The 20,243-nt window shown below is 43.4% G+C and overlaps 1 protein-coding gene across 1 annotated transcript in view; it reads right to left on the bottom strand.

The window, feature by feature from the left end:
• The window catches only part of ACSS3 (acyl-CoA synthetase short chain family member 3), a 135,748-nt gene that overhangs the window by 75,411 nt on the left and 40,094 nt on the right, over positions 1-20,243 (bottom strand). The window contains exon 8 of the mRNA XM_007059031.4: positions 7,708-7,859. Within this exon, the coding sequence (XP_007059093.3) occupies positions 7,708-7,859 (152 nt within the window). The remainder of the gene's footprint in view (positions 1-7,707; positions 7,860-20,243) is intronic.

A 20,243-nucleotide genomic window follows, 5' to 3' on the forward strand; every position in this document is an offset into this window, starting at 1 on the left:
TATTAATATTATTGGCTGTAACTGTGATTTCCTCTCCATGGACATGACTCTTTGGCTCCATTCACAGCACAGCTCTATATGCTAGGCAATTTTCTAGTAGTAGCCAAAAGTTAACAGGGTTGGAGAAAACAAACAAAACAAAAACAGCTTGTGCAGTTTTAAAGAGACCACTGATTATCAATTAGGGGTCAGTAAATTAGGATCAGAGTCCATCCTCTGAATTAACAATGACTTGAGAGAGTACTTCACATAGCAGTTCAAGATGGAGAACGATGACTACAACTGCCACAAGCATAAGAGTTACGTCCAGTGTATATACCGTATATCATTTTGCTGCCACGAAAAAAGCAACCTTTGGCAAGCTGAAGCAGGCAAACAGAGGACAGATAAGGAAGTTTCTAAGTTTGTTCAAAAGAGGCAAGCAATACAAGACAACATGAATGGGTTAGAGTAGAAACAGACCAAATGTTTCAAACTTGGAAACCTATAGTTAAGCACCTAACTCTATATTTTGGTACCCAAGAGCTAAGGAGACGTGCAGAGTCACATCACCTCTGAAACCTAAACATGGGCACCTAAATTTATCACCTAAATCCAGCCTGCATTTATTCTGTTTAACTTCATCCATGCACCTTGGGGGGTTTATAATGAATTAAAACAAATCTCACAGTGAAAACATTAAAAAAAATATTAAACTGTGAAAACATTATTAAAAAAACTAAGGGCTTGTTCACCTGAGCTAGCGCACCTTGAATTAGAGTAGTGGTTTTCAACATGTGGTCCACGGACCCTGGGGGCCGATAGATTATGTCCAAGTGGTCCATGAAAGGCTGTCATTACCACAGAACAGTGGTTTTCAACCTGTGATCTGTGGATCCCTGGGGGTCTGCAGACCACATCTAACATTTCCAAAGAGGTCCACACCTCCATTTGAAATTTTTTAGGGGTCCACAAATGAAAAAAAAAAGTTTAAAACCCCTGAATTAGATCGACCACACTCAAACTAAAACAGACTGATTTGATTAGCAGCACAGAGCGATTCAATTAGCAGCTGATGATTTGTTATAACTCTAACTGCTGCATAACCGGAGCCTCAAGCATTCCCACCCAACCCCTTGCATCCTTCCCTGAATGGGCCAGATAGCTTGAGCTAGAGACTTGTCTGTGTGTGCACGGGAGTCAGGTTAGGGGCAAAACTCAAGTTATAGCTTGAGCTAACAATGCAGTGAGGACAAGCTCTTAAGTGTCACATAATTATCCCCATTTTACAGATCAGGACATAAATGCACAGAGAAAACTTTAAAAAGACTTGCCTAAAGTTAGAGGGACAATGTGAGTGAGGTATCTTTTACTGGACCAACCTTTGTTGGTGAGAGAGACAAGCTTTAGAGCTACACAGAGCTCTTCTTCATGTCTGAGAAAAGTACTAAGTGTCACAGCTAAATAGACTAACAAGCAAAAGAAATATGGAATTAATTATTTTCTCCTCCTGAAGAGTAAATCAAAAGAGAGGTGTGTAAGTGACGCAGAACGCTATATATGTATAGATATGAAAAAAAGTCCTGGTATGAACAATTTAATATTTTGAATCGCACTGAAAACTTAATGGTTACAATCTGTCAATGCATTTATCACTGCAGTCCTGCTCCTTGAACTTGATGTTCATGAAATCTTGTGACCTCTCTGTTACGTGAACATGTCCTAAACTGTTGTCTCTGAAACCTGGATTCCTGACATTATAAATCAATGTAATTAAGCTTTTAGGATTTCAATCCAAAATGCACTGAAGAAGAATTAAGCTACATAAAGCTTTGGATCAGTGCATGTAGGATCCAATCTTGGAAGACAGATACAGCATGTACTTTTTTGGCATTATACTTACTCATGTAAGTACAGTGCCAGTACAAAAGAAAACATACCTCTCTATTCATACAATTTCCTGAAAGCTCAGGTGCTTGACCTGACAGTTCCTTAAGTTTCACCATTTAGGGTGTGACACAAGACAGAGTATTTTCAGCAGAGAGCTGTCCTCTCTGGAATTCGTACTCCAGTTTTACCTGACAAGGGAGAGTGGTGCCCCTAGCAAGATCTCCACCTTTGTCTCCAAACTGTTGTCTGAAGGGGTTGGCTGGTGATTTAGTTTGCATTTACTAAGGTAAGTTGGTGGATGTATTATGGAGTTTTTATTAATTCTTTCCAAATATACCTAGAGACTATGGACAAATATAATTTGAACAAGTAAAAGAAATTATTAAATTATAATTTTGCATATTTGGGGGGGGTTAATCTAATTTTACTACTTTTGTTGGTAGTGGTTTTCTTCTCTCTGAATGAATTTTCCCTTGGTGCAGAGGACCCATGCATGATCCTCCACACCACTTAAAATGCACAGTAGGGGTGTATCGGGAAGGGCCATACGGAAACAGCTGAACACATCAGCCACTACATCCCCAGCTCACTGCAGGAGACTTCACAAGAACCCTCATAAATTGAGGCAAAGGATTCTAATGGGAACAGAGCTATGTGATCTACATTGCACAGATCTAGTAGGGCACAGGAACTGCCATACTGGATCAGATCAGATGTCCATTATATTTGAATCTTGGTAAATTCGTGGCCTCAATGACTTCCTGTAGCAGTGAGTTACACAGTCTAATTCCATGGTGTTTGGAAAAGTATTTACCCTTATTAGTCTGAATTTGCCATTTTTTAAACACCAGATCAGTAACTTCTATTCTTCCTGTCTCATAACACAAGAGCATCATTTTATATACTTCTATATACCCCTCATCTTTGTGTCTCATCAAAGGTAAATAACGCCTAACACCTCTGTTACACGTGGTATATTTAGGGTGACCAGATGTCCCAATTTTATAGGGACAGTCCCGATATTCAGGGCTTTGTCTTATACAGGTGCCTATTACCCCCAACTCTCATCCCAATTTTTCACACTTGCTAGCTGGTCACCCTACTAGTATTCCATGCCCACAGTCTGACACAGGGGCTGTGTTGCAGCTCCATGTCTCATACCTCAAGTTGTCAGGGTAGATTTCCCCTGCACAAAGCCACAGTAACTTGAACTTTATGCAGATAAAATTAGATTTCACTGTGCGCTCCTTGAGTTATGTTTAAAATAGATCATTCTATGGTCCAATAGCCCAGTAGTTACCATATTGTTCAGAAGCATCAGTTTACAGGCCAGAGTACCACCAGGGAGAAGTAATAATCTTTATATTACCTCTAAACCTTACTGCTGACCAATATATGCTGGCTAGCATATATATTAATAATATATATTATTTGCACCATAAATTATAATATATACATTAGTATGCATTAAGTACAAATATTACTCCTTTTCTATAATCCTAAATTGGCCTACTCCTTTTCTATAATCTTATACCAAATATCCCATAACATCTTGCATTAGCTGAAGTAAGTTTTGGATTAAGTAGATAGGAAAGGTGTCAGGATCAGGATTTATGAGTATTTTACCATAGCAACAGGTAGGGAGTTATTCTCACAGACCAGTACTGGAATATCCCAAAGGAAGAAGACAATATATATGATTGTTCTACCATGGTACAAACCTAGAAGGTACCTTCACAGTCCAATACCAGGAATGCTAGTATTCAGAACAAAGATAAGGAAAGGAACAGAACAACAAGTTAAGGAACTGGGACAAACTGATGGGTTGAATTTTAGTGACATGTAAAGAAATGTGTAACTTGCAAAATCATCTTAAAAATATTACCAATTGAAATGTGTAACTTTGGGAGTACACCTTCTGCACGAGGTGAATGTAACATCGCTACGCAAGATGGCTTCCCAAAGACGAGTATCCTATAGATCCCTTTTCCTGAATTATATTATTATTGGATTGTAGCAATAAACCTGACTGAAATTGAATTATGTGGTCTCTTGAGTATATTTCATAACAAACCAAAGCTTGGTTAAGCAACTGACTATACGATTTATCATCATCAAACTTTATCTTGACAACTGAAAGACAGTGCCTTGACTAGCTCCAAGGAATTTCCCCCTCTCCCCTTCCAATGAAGACAGATTTAAAAAAAAAAAAAAAAAATCCAGGTGACCATCTCTTGAAGGCATAATGACATCTGTGAGATGGCATGAGTCATATTTGCTGAGGAGAAGGAGATGTATAGCTGGGTGTTGGCAGCATTGGAGTCTCTTCCAAAAGGTGTCTCATACACGTTCAGAGATTCTGCTCTTGATCACATATCATCAGCCAAACTGTTAGCTAGGTTCCAGATGCACAATCTTTATTATTGCTGATGTCAGAGCCAGAAAGAACAGGTTGACTATCACATTCCAGAGGGAGTTTTTAGGACTGGAACTTAAAGGCTTTGTCTCTATTTGTGAACTGACCAAATCTGATGCAGAAGTCACAAAGATAATCACAGATTGGCAACATCCAGATTCCAATCTTACAGTTATATTTTACTCTTTAACTGCACTTTAATCAAAAAGACTTAAATATCTCTTTGCTAAAAATAAATTATACATATGTTATAGGCGGGGCAGGTTGCACTGCCTATTAAGATTGCCCAACACTTCTCATTAAAAGACATTGTTTTCACTTGCTTATAATTTATCAAACTGTAACTAATTCAGTTGTGATTTTTTACACCAGCTGTTTGCCTCAGACTGATTTTTAAGTTTCAGACAAAACTGTTCAGCCCTTTCCAAGAACAAGGCTAGAGAAAAATACATTGTTTCTGCACGTTACAAAATTCTGGCAACTTTTTCTTTGGAAAACTCTAGTTCCCCCTATGCTTTCTAGCAGGGACTTGAAATTTGGCAGGGTGTGGCCTTTGTAACAGGGATGTGCCTTTTGCCATTCCAGTGAAAATCCAGTCAAATTTGGCCAAGTTCTAAGTCTTTGAAAAAAATCACTATTTGCACATACTCAGTAGAGACTCTGATTTTACCAGCTAAAATCTCCAGAATCCATCCTCACTGAGCATGTTCATCCCTCTCACAGCTCTTAATGCTGACCAGACTCTGCATGCCATCCCCACAGAGCAACTGAGCATGCTCCATCCCCTCACATCTCCCATGTGTGAATGCACTGTGCATGCACCATCCCCACAGAGCAACAGAACATGCTTCAGTCGAAGGTGACAGGGGCAAAACCAGATTTTCCCTGTAATTGTCACTTCTAGCTGCTCCAGGACGGGGGGTGGGGGACGGCAAGCACTGGAACTGAGAGCAGAGAGCCTGTCTCTCATGTGCTCTCAATGATCCACCTGCTGGCACCCAGGCAGGATGGAGGAGGAAGCCCCCTAATTCAAATGCTAAAGGGACAAAAGCTGGGCCAGGGGGAAGGAATGGAGCAGATTAGGACAAAGACTAGAGAGACCAAGAGAATTGGAAGGGGTGGAATGGGACTGGGTAGCGTGGAAACAGAGGCAGGTAGGCTGGGACTGGCTGAGCAATGAGGCTGGAACTTGTTGGGCAAGGACACTGGGACTGGGGACACAGATCACATAAGGAGCTGGACGACAGGGAGATTGCAAGTAGTGGGCAAGGAGACTGGGACTAGCAACCAGTGGATGGAAGAGAAAGCTGACAAGGAACTGGGATGCGTACAGAGAACTGGGAGGAGTCCTGTGAGGGAGACTGGGAATCAGTTGAGGGAGGAAGGAGAGAGAGAGTTAGGATGAGTAGCTGGAAGGGGGGCACTAGGACTGGCTGAGAGAGGAGACTGAAATTGGATGAGGGAATGGAATTTTGGGACTGGAGTAGATTGGTATTCAAACATGAGCACAGAGTGGAAGATTAGGACTGGGATCAGAAGTCTGAGGAATAGAGAGTTGAAAAGCAAGGAGAATGGAACTGGGTCAAGGAGCCAAGGGTGAGGTGGAGACAGGACTGGGACGGTAAGGAAATACCAGAATTAAGGTTGCATAAATAACCTTAATTTGCCCTCTTGTGCGTATGCATTATGATACAATCTTTAATTACATGATCACATACAATTTTTTCATAGGAGTCCTGCTTCATTAAGTGCACAAGATGGACTGTGCTCTCTAGGGATCAATCAAGGCTGTGTAGTAAAGGAAACTTGTCAGTAGGACCCCTGCTTCATTGGTTGCAGAAGTTGGAAGGTTACCTATAAGTAAGGCTACGTTTATATATAAGTAAGGCTACGTTTATGTCACAGAGGTCTTGGAAGTCACGGAATCTGTGACATTTTCTGCTTCAGCCCCGGGGCTGTGGGACTCTGGAGCTGGCAGCCAGTGGGGCCCTGGCAGGGTTCCAGGGACAGGAACGACAGGGAACAGGGGGCCCCCCGCAAGGTTACAGCAACAGGTGACAGGCTCCTGAGGGGGCCCTCCTCGGGGTTCCAGTGATGGGCGACAGCCTTGTGCGGATATGGGGGGGGAACATGGGAGGGGAAGAGGGATGCCTCAGGTGAGAGGCTAGGAGTGTCCTGTTTTCTCTTTGGGAAATATGGTCACCCTGCAGCTCCCAACCGCTATGAGTGTGTGTGGGGGGGCCTGCAGCTTCCAGCTGCTGAGGGGGAACGGGCCCCACAGCTCCCAGCCACCACGGTGGTGTGAGAAACCAGGGAGCCGCAGCAGCAAAAGTCATAGGCAGGTCACGGCTTCCGTGAATTTTTTTTTTATTGCCCGTGACCTGTCCATGACTTTTGCTAAAAATAATCACGACAAAGTCTTAGCCTTACCTATAAGTGAATGAGGCAGAGGACTGGAGGAAGAGAAAGGAAAGTCTCATGGTTAAGGCATGGTTAATGTTTTTCTGGAGAACTAGATTCTATCCCTGCCTCTGCCACAGAGTTTCTATATGGTGTTAGGCAAGTTACGTAAAACAAAGTTTTCACAGGTGGTCATAACTGTGTTTTCCCTAATTTCTGGGTGCCCAACTTGAGACTTCAATTTGAAGAAGTACTGCGCACTCACAGCTGCAAATGAATTCAGTGCGAGCTGTACTTTGAACATGAGAGCGCCATATAATGCTAAGAACGCTGAAAAATCAGGTTTCAGGTTGCTCAGATTGTGCACCCAAAATTAGGGTAAACTTTTGACTTTAATCTCTCTGTATCTTAGCTACCCAACTGTAAAATGGGAAAAGTATCACCTCCTCACTGCACAGAGATCATGTGAAGATATTTAGCATCTGCATGAATCACAAACGCTATACTAATGAGCACCACAGAAAAGCCCATGGGGAAATTAATAATTCTGTCTTCAGAGCAGGCTTTGAATAGTGTGGAGTAAATAAGGCCTAGGACAACACAAGGAACACAAGGACAAAACAACACACTGAATAGCTGCTCATTAAGTGAGCACTGTCCATGCTGTGCACTGAATGATGTCAGGGTCTTCTGGAAAAAACAGTATGTGATGACATAAATAAAGACCAGGAGGTTGCACAGGCAATTTTGAGGCTGTCATTTTTTTGAGTGCCTAACTTTGCAACCTTAATATTATTTTAATGTAGATTTTGTGTAATATATGTAGATTATTATATAAACACACACACACACACTTTCACACATGCTCTATACACATTTACACATACATAAATAAAATACAGTTGGTATTTTATATATTTATGTTCTACTGCTTAAGTGTTCAAAGCTCTAGATATTATACTCTCCTCAGTCTATCAAGTTTATTTTTATAACAAACAATTTCCAATTTATCCTTAGTTCACCTTGTCAAACAGTACTGCTTTCCCAAATCTGCCTCAGGGTCCTGCTGACGGATTGCTCTAATTGCAGTTGGTGCAGTAAAAAAGGCAGCCACTCCATGCTCTGCTAGCACACGGAAGTAAGCACCAGCATCTGGCGTTCCCACAGGCTTCCCCTATGGAGAGATTAATATAAAATGTCATAGGATAAAAATATTTCATAATTCCTTGACAGCTCACAACTTGAACCCATAACAATAGCAATCAACACATCAACAACTGTATTTCAAAAACACTTTTGAAATACCTTTGTCGACATACAATGAGATTATTCATTTGCTATACCATTAATATCACAAGCTGGAGTCTTGTTTCAGAGTAAACTCAAAAGGTTCTGAGCTCAATCTCCAACTGTGCCCAATAAGTGCTAGCTGCAGCTAGGAAAAGTTGGGGGAGGGATGTGTGTTAAAAGAAGAGCCGCAAAAGAGCGGTTTCTACACTGGAGACAGAGAGAGTCAATTCTGCACCAACCCTGGTCCTGGAACAGTGTAGAACAGCTTCAGAGTCCCAACGGGCTGCATGGGTGGCACGTAATGGAGGCTGGGGGAGGCTAACCCACCTCAAACCTCTGCTAATGCTCCCCACTACAACCCCAGCCACGCTGGGGGGCTTGGGGCTCCTCTGGCCCCAGACGGCGAGAGCAGGGGGTGGAGTGGGGGCAGGACCACAGACGGAAGGGGCGGGGCCTTGGGCAGAAGGGGTGGGGCAGGGGACTAGCCTCCCCAAACTGGGGGTTCACATGCCGCCCATGATGGACTGGTTCAGCACTCCAGCCACATTCCCTTTCTCCCAGTTACATTGTCAGTGCAGAGGAACAGAAGGTGGTTGTGATATTTTGGGGTTCACCCAGAGCAGTAAGGGGTTCTGCGACTGCCTACCCAGTCACTTTGGGGTGTCTTAATGCTGTCCTGCTATGGCTCAGATATGACACCAGCAGCCTGCTCACAAGCACAAGGCCATACCCTGACCTCCATCAACCTAGTTACTCCTTGCAGGGTGATACCAACAGCCCTTCCAGTCCCAAGTCTCCCCAAACTGTCCTCCCCAAATTCTGAAGTACCAGACACTAGGACTGTTCCCCTCTGGTTTGTCACCCCAAAGGCATGAAACTAGCCCCCCAGTTATCAGTTCACTGTTGCACTCACATGTCACACCGTTTGCACAACAGAGACCCACTAGGGGTAAAAGGTGTATTTAACAGAAAAACCACAGATTTAAAGATAAAATAGTAAGGAAAAGCAAACATAGACAAGTTCCACAGAAAATATACAAAGACACCTTCAGGCTTTGCACTTCCATATTAGATAAAATCTCTTTTCTAGAATAAGTTACCTTTTCTCTTTGAACAGTTTCCCAGCATGTCCCTAGCCATAGTGGGGAATCCAGTGTTGACAGACAGCCTCCTGCCTTTGAGGCTATCCCTCAAATTAAAGACGGATTTCACTTCAGATCAAGGGTGGTCAATAGACGGACCATGGGCAAAATCTGGACAGTCAGATGCTTTTGAACCCAAAAAATCTTTTTATTTACTTAGTATTATCGTTATTGGTATTATTTTCTCTGGAGTCTGGACCTTGACTATACCTTGACCAAGAAATTTGGACTTTCACAAAAAAAATAGTTGACTACCCGTGCTTCAAACCCCTTCCATTTTAAAAGGGTTGGCAGGTTTTTTTCCCCTTCAGTCACTACTGCTATACAAAGTGGGGAAATACCCAATTGTCTCAATGTCTTTCCATTAACATTAATGGTCTACTATTGTCGTTTCCTAGGCTGGACAATTCACCGCCACTTGAAACTGGTTTTGGGTAAAGAACTGGCTTGGGTTCTCTCCCATCTTGGCTGCTCCTCCGCCCTATTGTGAGGCGATGATAAAACTGCAGTACTGATCAGGAGCACAGTTTTCTCTGTACTTAAACACCTAGATTCATAACCACAGTCTGTATACATAGCTCATAGGGACCAAGTCCAGAACATGACAAGCTTTCATAAAAGACCCCACTCAATTCACTTTTATAGTACAACTATACAGTATGTAACCAGTTGGTTCCAACTGCTCATTTTGGATGTTCAAACCTTCTGTTTTCCCCCTGGGGTGTCTGGACACAGATTGTCACAGTGGTAACGTAGAATTCCATTATGCTGGCTCTTTGCTACCCAGGATTCCCCTCACCTTGCACAAATCCCCAGCTGGCTGCTCATACTGGCTTTCTGGCCCCTTCATGCCCCTACAGCAGCACAAAAAAGCTGGAGAGGGGGGCAAGAATCTGGCCCTTTGTATTCTGGTGTGCTACAATAGCAGCTTTTTCCTAAGCACTGACTTTCCATATCTCAAAACATGCCAGGGGAATAGTAAGCAACAGTAACTAGATGTGACAGATTGCCCGGCATGGCTAGGGATAAAAAGCAGCAATCATTTTCTACAGTGCTGTAAATAAGGAAACCAGGTGGCAAGCGATCTTCTACTAAAAATTTTATTGCTCCTGATTGCTGCAGTGAGTGAAGGTCACCATACCTGTTTATTTTAAATGATAAAGAGATTAAGTAAAAACAGAGGGACTTTTAGGCAAAGCTCTACAGGCTATTGCCAGGGCCTTTTCACTAGAAAGATCACATTTAGAAGATGAACTTTCTGTATCACACAGGGTTTATAGCCAATTCAGGATACAGCTTTCATACTGAAAATGCCACTAGCATAAACATTGGACAAGAAGCCACAAGCCCAGAGCAAGCGTTTCATAGTTGCAAATGTCACCATATTGCTGCACTACAGCACTCAAACAAATGCACATTACAAACTCAAATCTCCACCATCTGGTATAAATGAGAATTTAGAGTGCGTTACATATATGTGTACATATTGTGATTGCATTTATGTAGACGATCAAGTCAACTGTGTTAGTCTAAGTGTCTTAACCATTCAACAGCTGAGAGAAGAGCATTATGCAAGTCAAGTCCAAGCAGCCCTTGTTAATGGATGCAGGCTACAAATGTGACTTACATCTTTTAACTGGCCACAGAAGCAAAGGGGAAGTCACAAGGACCCCACTTACAGTCATTAGCAGCACATCTGATTACTCTACATCTGAAGTGACTGAGTTTTACCCAGAGATAGTGTGGAAGGTCAAAACCAGGAGGCTGGACTGTTGGATCGTTCATGAGATAAGAACAAGTTTCAAACATGCCTGTCACCTAGTATGCCACCTGAAGAGGATATCAAGATCCTTAGGGGAACTGTCCAAACAGGATGTGTGTGAGCTGTGACTGTGGGCTTGGTAGACTAAACACATCTTTAAACAAGGGTAGATGTTGCGCACCTTACAGTGCATATTCTGCAGAGCGACTTGTTGCCCCATGTCAAGAGGGTTGAGGCTGAACATGACTGGAAGCCAGGACAGGTCAGTCAGTTTCATGGTATCTGTTATTAAACACTTGGTTCCATTTAACTGAGTGTCTACCAATCCCATGTGAGAAGAGCTAAGCCACACCAGGGAGCAACACTATTACAGAATAGCACAAGGCAAGCCCAGAGTTTCTTAATTGCCTCCCCAGGAACCAGCTAGTTTGCTGATCAGGTTGTTTCTTGTCTTTCATTTACAGTGTGATCTTAGTAAGGTTTTGCTTGAAAACTCAAGTTACAGTCCAGTGTAACAGCTAGATACACAGACTGAGTCATGGTCTAGCCTGTGTCCACTCGTAAAGACATTAAGCTGTTTGTTGGCCTTTGTGTGGTGTAGATGCAAGCAGCTAAAAACTGTTCTTTTTCTTTTAGTACTAGGTGTGACACTCTGTACCCCATAGTCATCACAGTGGTATGATTAATGATATGATGACATAATTCTGATGCATCTTGGACAAAATGTGTCATGTGAGGTGTCATTGGAAAAGTTATGATTTGCTGAATATAATTATCCTACTTGTATGCATGTACCATTTTTGTATCTGGAGTTATGAATATTGACTATGTATCTGTATTTCAAATGTGGTTGCACCTGGCTGACACCCACAAACCAAGATGCTTCCAGTCTAGACAGCCAATTGTGAAGAGTCTATTCAAGATAATGGGCCATTAAGGAAAACAATGGGCCTCGGGAGAAGCTTATCCCCCACCTTACCGGGGAGTGCTTCAGTCTGCCTATGAATAATGGCTGCTATGACTCAGTGAAGCATGCAAGGGCATGTGACTAGACCATATGATACTGAACTCCATTTTGGTACCTATATTCTTCCACAAACTCGGCTGGCAACTTGGCTTGGAACAAAGGTGTTCCCTCCATAGGGAAGAAACTATAAAAGGGGGAAGTGACTTCACCAATCGGCCTCACTCAACACCTGGAAACACTTTAGAAACAAAGACTGAACTGAGGGAAGTGCTGGCCCCAGGTTGGTAGAGAGGATTCCTGCCTGTGTGTAAAACATCGACAAACTGATTTTACTATCTAACAGGGTCAGACCCTGTTTGATTCAAATCCTGTGTAGTGCATAAGATTTAGACTGTGTTTTGTTTATTTCTTAAGTAATCTTCTTTGATCTGTTTGCTATCACTTATCACTTAAAATCTATCTTTATGTAGTTAATAAATCTATTATATTCTTTACCTAAAACAGTGTGGTTTGAGTGAAGTGAAAAATATCAGCTCAGTTAACAAAGGCTTTGTGCATGTCCTCTCCACATCAAGAGAGGGGCGGACTGAGTAATAAATTCATATTGGTTGAGCTTTTGACCACAGCAGGACAGTACAGCTCTGGGGTCACAGGCTGGGGGTATTATGTCTGGAGCCTCTCTATTGTTGGTTCATGCAGTGACTGGCCAGAGCATTCATGAACACAGCTGGGTATGGTCCCTGCCTGTGGATGTTGGTGAGAGTGCAAGCTTGGAGGGGTTTGCAGCTTGTCACAATGTCACTGTGTGAGAGGGAACCCAGACTGGTAAGGCAGGGAGATCAGTGGTACCCCAGTTCTAGTTTGCACCCTTGGGGGGACCCCTCACACCAGGTTTATGTCCACTTTTTACAATAATGAGTCACCTCTTTCATATCTGCACTCAGACAGGAGCACTGGAACCTATGTAAAAGGGTGGGGGGGCCTCAGCGCTGGCACAGTGGCCCCAACTCTCCCCTGAGGTCCCACTCCTCCTCTTACCCCTGAGGTTCTGTCCCCTGGCCAGGCCGGAAACTGGAACCAGGCTGTAGTAAGAGCTGCCTACCAAGGGCATCCGGGCTGCTGCGGGGAGCCCCAGACCCTTCACCTGCCCTTGGTAGGGGGCCAGGGGGCCCAAGAGCAGACCCTGGCCCATGTCCCCACCTCCACGTCCCCACCAGCCCAGAGCAGATGGAGGGCCCGGGCTCCCCACAGTGGCTTGGGTTCCCTGGGTGGCTCTTACCAGGGCCTGGCTCCCAGCCTGACCAGGACCTCAGGGGGAAGAGGAGAAGCGGAGGCAGAGCCCCATGATGACTGGGGGCTAAGGCCCACCTCAGCACCCCCCCACACACACACCAGAAGACACTGGGGCTGCCATAAAGCACAGCCCCTGAAAAGTGAGGGAGCCATGGCCCTCCTAACTCCCCCCTGGTTCTGGCACCCCTGCATTCAGAACTTCTAGGTGACAAATCCTGGTCCTGTACTGACAAGCAGATGACACCTGTGTAATTAAAACAACTGGCACTAGTATTAGGAAGTTGTAGGATAAATATAAAGTTAAAGAATAAAAATTAGCTTATTGGTTAAGGAACTATATATGTGTTTAAAGAAAGGCCCTGACTAGCAAGTAGAAGGAAGGCCATGAAAATAATGAGTTATAAGACCAAAAGGAATGAAGTAGGGAGAATGTCTGATTTAAAGATTAAATAATGAGATAAGGGGAAGTTTCTAAAAAGAAGACCTCTAACCGATGTGGGTGACTGCAGATGGTTTTAAATCAAACAAAGAGAATCTGTCTTAAAATGAGCTAACACAGATTTTCCCACCCCACATACCTGTCTTATCCCCTATGTGAACCCAGGTGCAATGGGAAAATAGTTGAACAGCAAGAAGGAAGGGAGGAAAGTGCTAGACAGGGGATACTGGTCTAACACTCAGCTCATGCCACACAGTCTGATAGCTTTTCAGGCAAGGATGCCACTGAATTTCCTCTGGGAACTCCCCACTATCCGTTCTTTTCCATCTTATCAATTTCTCTATATCAGTATCTTCCTGCTGACCTCTTCTGTCTCTCTGAGCATGAGGACCCTGCTCTCTTCTGTTTCCCTTCCCCAAGTGCCACTCCCTCCAAAAATGGTCAGGGCTATCAGAATGCCAGCATCCATCTGCTTCCTCACTTTGATCCTACATCCATCATGATCTGGGCTGATATTTCCATGGTAACTTGCACTGGGCCTGAATCTTCACAGCCTCCTTAAAGTGATCCACTTCACCCCATAATTCTAACACTCCCAACACTGTCTACATGACCCGTGACTCATACAATGAGGTCTTGTCCCCACTTCTCTTCTTCCAGAGAATGGATATACATCCTAGCACCAGTACCTTGAAAACTAAAACTTCCAGTCCCCTCACCAGTTCCATCTCTATAAATAGCCTGATAGTTTCATCTAATCTTTGGGACGTCCCCATCCAGAGCTGTAGTTGCATCTCCCCACTAAAAGCATAACTGACTAACTGATCTCAAGCTAGAGCATCTTGCATCTCAGAGCCTGTTTATGGTAAAGTGTTCACAACCACTTTCCTCTGGCTTCTTCCCATAGTTGAGGAAAGCTGCCCAGTCTCAGTCAGTGCATGCTGTAGGCTCCATAGAATGTGTAAGGGCATCTGTTAGACACTTATAGGCCTGTCAAACCTTACTGCTAAATCCTCATCCTCCCTGTCTTTCCCTATGAGCAACAGGCTCAGGAACTTCAGCTTATTGGACTCAGCTCACTCATTAAGACTGGTTGCCATTGTGAACTGTGCATGCTGTGGAAGTATAACATTGTATAACGTTGTATAAGGGGACATGCTGGATACATTGTATATGAAAGGGCATGCCAAAACATGTTACAAAGGATCTGAGGGAGCACACCTAGGGACAGTTAGCTTTTGAATGGAGAAGCAATTAAGATAGAGCCAGCACGTCTAAGAAGCAGGCATCAGAATGGAAGGTGTGAAAGGCAATTAGTTAAGTTAACTGGAAGCTGTTAAAGGAGATTGTTAAGGGTGGCAGGTAACTGAAGATACGTGACTGGTCTCAGGGATCTCGAAGGGTGGTGACTAAATATCTTTTTCTTCTTTTGTCTGTAACTTCTCTGTAACTTGTTCTCCAAAAAACTGTATAAATTAAGAGACACAAGCCCCACTCGGGGGGCTCACTTCTAAATGTATTAGCAGAGCAGCTTTGCTAATAAAACAGAGTGGTCTGATAAATTGTGAGTCTGAGTCAAACTTTGACAATGCCAATCACTCCACTTTTGTTGCTCTCTACTATAAGGGGCTGGGTTAAATACAGGCCATGCTGCCCTTCTTGGAGGTGGCATAGAATCATAGAAGATTAGGGTTGGAAGAGACCTCAGGAGGTCATCTAATCCGACCCCCTGCTCAAAGCAGGACCAACACCAACAAAATCATCCCAGCCAGGGCTTTGTCAAGCCGGGCCTTAAAAACTTCTAAGGATGGAGATTCCACCACCTCCCTAGGTAACCCATTCCAGTGCTTCACCACCCTCCTAGTGAAATAATTTTTCCTAATATCCAACCTAGACCTCCTCAAGTGCAACTTGAGACCATTTCTCCTTGTTCTGTTATCTTCCACCACTGAGAACAGCCTAGCTCCATCCCCTTTGGAACTCCCCTTCAGATACTTGAAGACTTATCAAATCCCCCCTCACTCTTCTCTTCTGCAGACTAAATAAGACCAGTTCCCGCAGCCTCTCCTCAAAAGTCATGTGCCCCAGCCCCCTAATCATTTTCATTACCCTCGCTGGACTCTCTCCAATTTGTCCACATCCTTTCTGTAGTGGGGGGCTCAAAACTGGATGCAATACTCCAGATGTGGCCTCACCAGTGCCGAATAGAGAGGAATAATCACTTCCCTCAATCTGCTGGCAATGCTCCTACTAACGCATATTTGACCCTTCCACCAGGAGTACCCCCTCCTTCCCAGTCACTCATATTCTTCCCTTCAAATGCTAACAAAAAGAAACCTCTCTACAATTAACAACAGTTTATCTTTTAAATAATGGCCCAGATCGCAGACTTCCACTTGCCTCCCTTGCAGGATAATCACCACAATCCCAACTGTGGCATCAATTTGTGCTAACCACCCCACACTTTGTGCTGCATACAGGTGCTGGTTGATGTCCTAGGGTAGAAACATCTTCATAAATTTGTTTAGGGATGAAATGACAACCTGCTTGTGGTCTCTCCTCCTATGTGTGTCAGCACAACAAATGTCATTAAATTGATGATCAAATGTCCCGAAAAGGCCTACAGGTCAGCAAAGCAATGGCAAAAATGGCACCTTCGAAGTCAAACCAGACAATGGCCCCTCACTGCATATAATGCAGTTAAATATTAAGGGTTTATTCAGCACAAAATGCAACTACCTCACGAAGATCCTATGAACTGAGAAAATTGACTGGAAGAAATGTAAATTGAGAGAAAAAGTCATCGCTCCAAGATCAACAGATAGATCCCTATCTTAGCAGTCTTCCATCCAAAACAAGGCCTGGTAACCTATACCAAAGGTGATGTGAAGAACTCTATACAGGTACTCCCTAACACAACCCCTAATTCCATCGCCATCCAGGTCATCAACTTGACGGTAGTGAATGTCGATAAACCCGTCAAGGTTCCTTCTCCACTCTGAACTCTAGGGTACAGATGTGAGGATCTGCATGAAAGACCCCCTTAAGCTTATTCTTACCAGCTTAGGTTAAAAACTTCCCCAAGGTACAAACTTTGCCTTGTCCTTGAACAGTATGCTGCCACCACCAAGCACTTTAAATAAAGAACAGGGAAAGAGACCTTTGGAGACGTCTTCCCCCAAAATATCCCCCCAAGCCCTACACTCCCTTTCCTGGGGAAGGCTTGATAAAAGTCCTCACCAATTTGTACAGGTGAACACAGACCCAAACACTTGGATCTTAAGAACAATGAAAAATCAATCAGGTTCTTAAAAGAAAAATTTTAATTAAAGAAAAAGTAAAAGAATCACCTCTGTAAAATCAGGATGGTAAATACCTTACAGGGTAATCAGATTCAAAACATAGAGAATCCCCCCAGGCAAAATCTTAAGTTACAAAAAGACACAAAAACAGTAATATACATTCCCTCCAGCACAGCTTATTTTACCAGCCATTAAACAAAAGGAAATCGAACGCATTTTCTAGCTAGCTTACTTACTAACTTAACAGGAGTTGGAAGGCTGCAGTCCTGATCTGTTCCCGGCAAAAGCAACACACAGACAGAACCCTTTATTCCCGCCCCCCTCTTCCAGATTTGAAAGTATCTTGTCCCCTCATTGGTCATTTTGGGTCAGGTGCCAGCGAGGTTACCTTAGCTTCTTAACCCTTTACAGGTGAAAGGGTTTTGCCTCTGGCCAGGAAGCATTTTATAGCACTGTATACAGAAAGGTGGTTACCCTTCCCTTTATATTTATGACAACCCCCATTAACGAACTTGCCCTCTCGCAGTGCTGCCACCTTCAAGCCACCCCACCATCACGTAGACGACTTCAACAGCCACCACAGTTTGTGGGGCTATGATACCAACAATTGCACGGGAGAAAAACTGTCATCATGGGCAGTGGCAGAAGACCTTTGCCTGCTCTACAACACTAAGGAGCACGGCACTTTTAGCACACTGACAAAAATGCTATATGCCTGACCTTTGCTTTGTAAAGGAACAACAGCCACCTTTTGCCATCAACAAGGATAGTATTTGACAACTTTCCCAACAGCCAACACAGACCCCTGGTAATTCAGGTCAGTCTCCAGATCCTGCTATTTTGAAGCCTCAGTGGAACTTTTGGAAAGCAGTACCCCTCTGACCTCTGCCAATTATCACCACCACATTAGCCTAATAACAGCTGCCAAAGCCAATATTCCTAGGTGATACAGAAAGGCTTTCACCACCTGCTGGACACTAGACAGCAAAGAACTGCTTTGGCAGTATAAGGCAAAAGGAAAACTGGATACAGCAAAAGCCTTGGGCCTTTCCCAGCAGCCATATTAGCAGCCATGAGCTGAGAAGCAGAAAGTCACATCATCACATTCCTTCTAAATTATACCAAAACCAGGTAATATCGGGCTGGTAAGAAGGCACCCCTCCTAATAGTGCCCACCATCACCAGATAAGCAAGGAATCTCTTAAGATGTTTAAAGAAAACTTTGCTTGAGAGCATTCTGTCTGGCAAGGAATCACTTATCAATAGTTCTGATTATAAAACCCAAACTTCCATTGTTTTGCCTTTATGGTCCCTACTTTTCTATTGTTTATCTGTATGGTCTCTGTCTGGTTCTTTGATTGTTTCCATCTGTTGCATAATTAATTTTGCTCGGTGTAAATCTACTATGGTGGTGGGGTATGATTAGTTAAATAATTGTTTCATAATGGGCTAGGATTGTTGAAAATTACCTTTTTATAGTACTTTGGTTAAGGTACAGCTAAGCAGGACTCAAGTTTCACTATATAAAACTGGGGTCCAAAAGGAAGTTCTTTGGAACCAACTCCAGGACACAGCCCCAAGATCAGAGCTGCCAGACTTCAACACTCTGCCAATCACATCGTGCAGAGTCCTCGGATGACCCGATCCTGACTGGCCAGCAGGAAAAACTTACATACCTTATTGGGAGTAGTGAGCATTGTATGCTTAGCGTGTGCATTCTGTTTTGGTGATTGTTAATAAATAGACGTTAAGGATATTACTGTGTAAGGCTCTTTCACTGGTAAAAACATCCTGCAAACCCACAGAAGAGTACGCCCTGAGCCCTAGGAATTGGGTATGGGTAGGTGCCTTTCCCCCAGAGCCCTAGGAACTGGGAAAGGGTGGGGGTGCCTAAGTCAACCAGGTAATGCCTTGAGCCCTAGGAACTGGGTAAAAGTGGGTGCCCTGGAGTGCGTGGGTATCAGTGTCTGATCTTAATAAGGGAACAACTTTTACCACATACTAAGCCTACATGTAGCTAATGTTTGGCAGAAGAAGATGATGGTTTTAACACAGTTAAATATAACATGAAGAAACGTAAATAATGTGATGATAGTTACATTATATTTGAATTTTCGTGTCTCCGAATTACTGAGGAAAGTCCATAGCCAAAACATGTCACTTGTTTTCAGGTGTTAGTAAATGAAAGCATGAGGCCAGGGAAACTAGAGAGACATTTAACACCCACAATTCGAAAAACAAGAGCAGCAATTTTTCTTTTGGAAACAAGAATTAAAGCTTGGGGGAGCAGCAGGAGTGAGAGAAGTTATGTGTAAAGAAGCAACTCTGCCTCAAAAATGCTTTAAATGATCTTGTGTTGTGGCCAGGTGAATTGCAAAAGGTAAACCTGCACACACCATTTACCAGACAATTCAAATTCCAGAAGCAATAGACGTGTAGAATTATGACTGGGGAATAAGTAGCCAAGGTACTGATAACCATTTTTATGTCAAATAATACCATCCATCGACACAATGGTTATCTTGCAGAAAACATCCAGAAGCAGTTGACAAAACAAGTTAAGAGGCAATATTGTGCACTGCAGCTTGATGAATTCAGACATAGCCAACATGGCTCAGCTTCTGTCACACATGAGTTTTGTCAAAGCGGGTATAACAGCTGAAGACTTATTTTGCAAAGAAATCCTAAACTGAACAACTACGGAGGAAATTTTCAAGATCCTTGATTAATTCATGCTTGTTGAAGGTCTTAACTGGGCTACATGTGCTGGGCCGTGCACTGACGGGGCAGGACCATGATCCGAAAGAAGAGTGGGATATGCAGGACAAGTAAAGTTGCAAAACCCTCTGAACTATAGTGTCCTGAACTCTTGAATCTAGTATCCTAAGTCAACTAAAGAAAAAAAAAAAAAAACCACTGTATTTGGTTGTAGGGAGCCACCAAGTTTTAAACCATCTGTATGGGAGCCATAGCACTAAAAAGTTTGGGAACCACAGTGTTAAACAACCAGAGCCAATCCTCCATTATCTCCATGGTTACAAAAGTGTTTCCTCCAAAGCAGTCATTCTTTGCTAGCCCAAGATAACAAAAATCCCAAATTTCTTCCCAAACGTACATTTATTTCATGATAGCGCACTATTGCCCATGATCATGCAAAGACCCACAAGCGTGTAACTTTAATGCAAAAACATATGTATTTAACTTTATACATGTATGTAGTCCTGTTGCCTTCAATGGAGTTACGTATATCAGCGTTTCTCAAACTGGGGTCCGTGGAGGTCCCAGATGGTACTCCAGGGGGTCCGCAGGCCCCGCTGAACAACTCCTCTCCCTCCCTCCCAGCGCCTCCTTCATGCTGGGAAA

Source organism: Chelonia mydas, chromosome 1, assembly GCF_015237465.2.
Source record: "Chelonia mydas isolate rCheMyd1 chromosome 1, rCheMyd1.pri.v2, whole genome shotgun sequence".
NCBI lineage: Eukaryota > Metazoa > Chordata > Testudines > Cheloniidae > Chelonia > Chelonia mydas.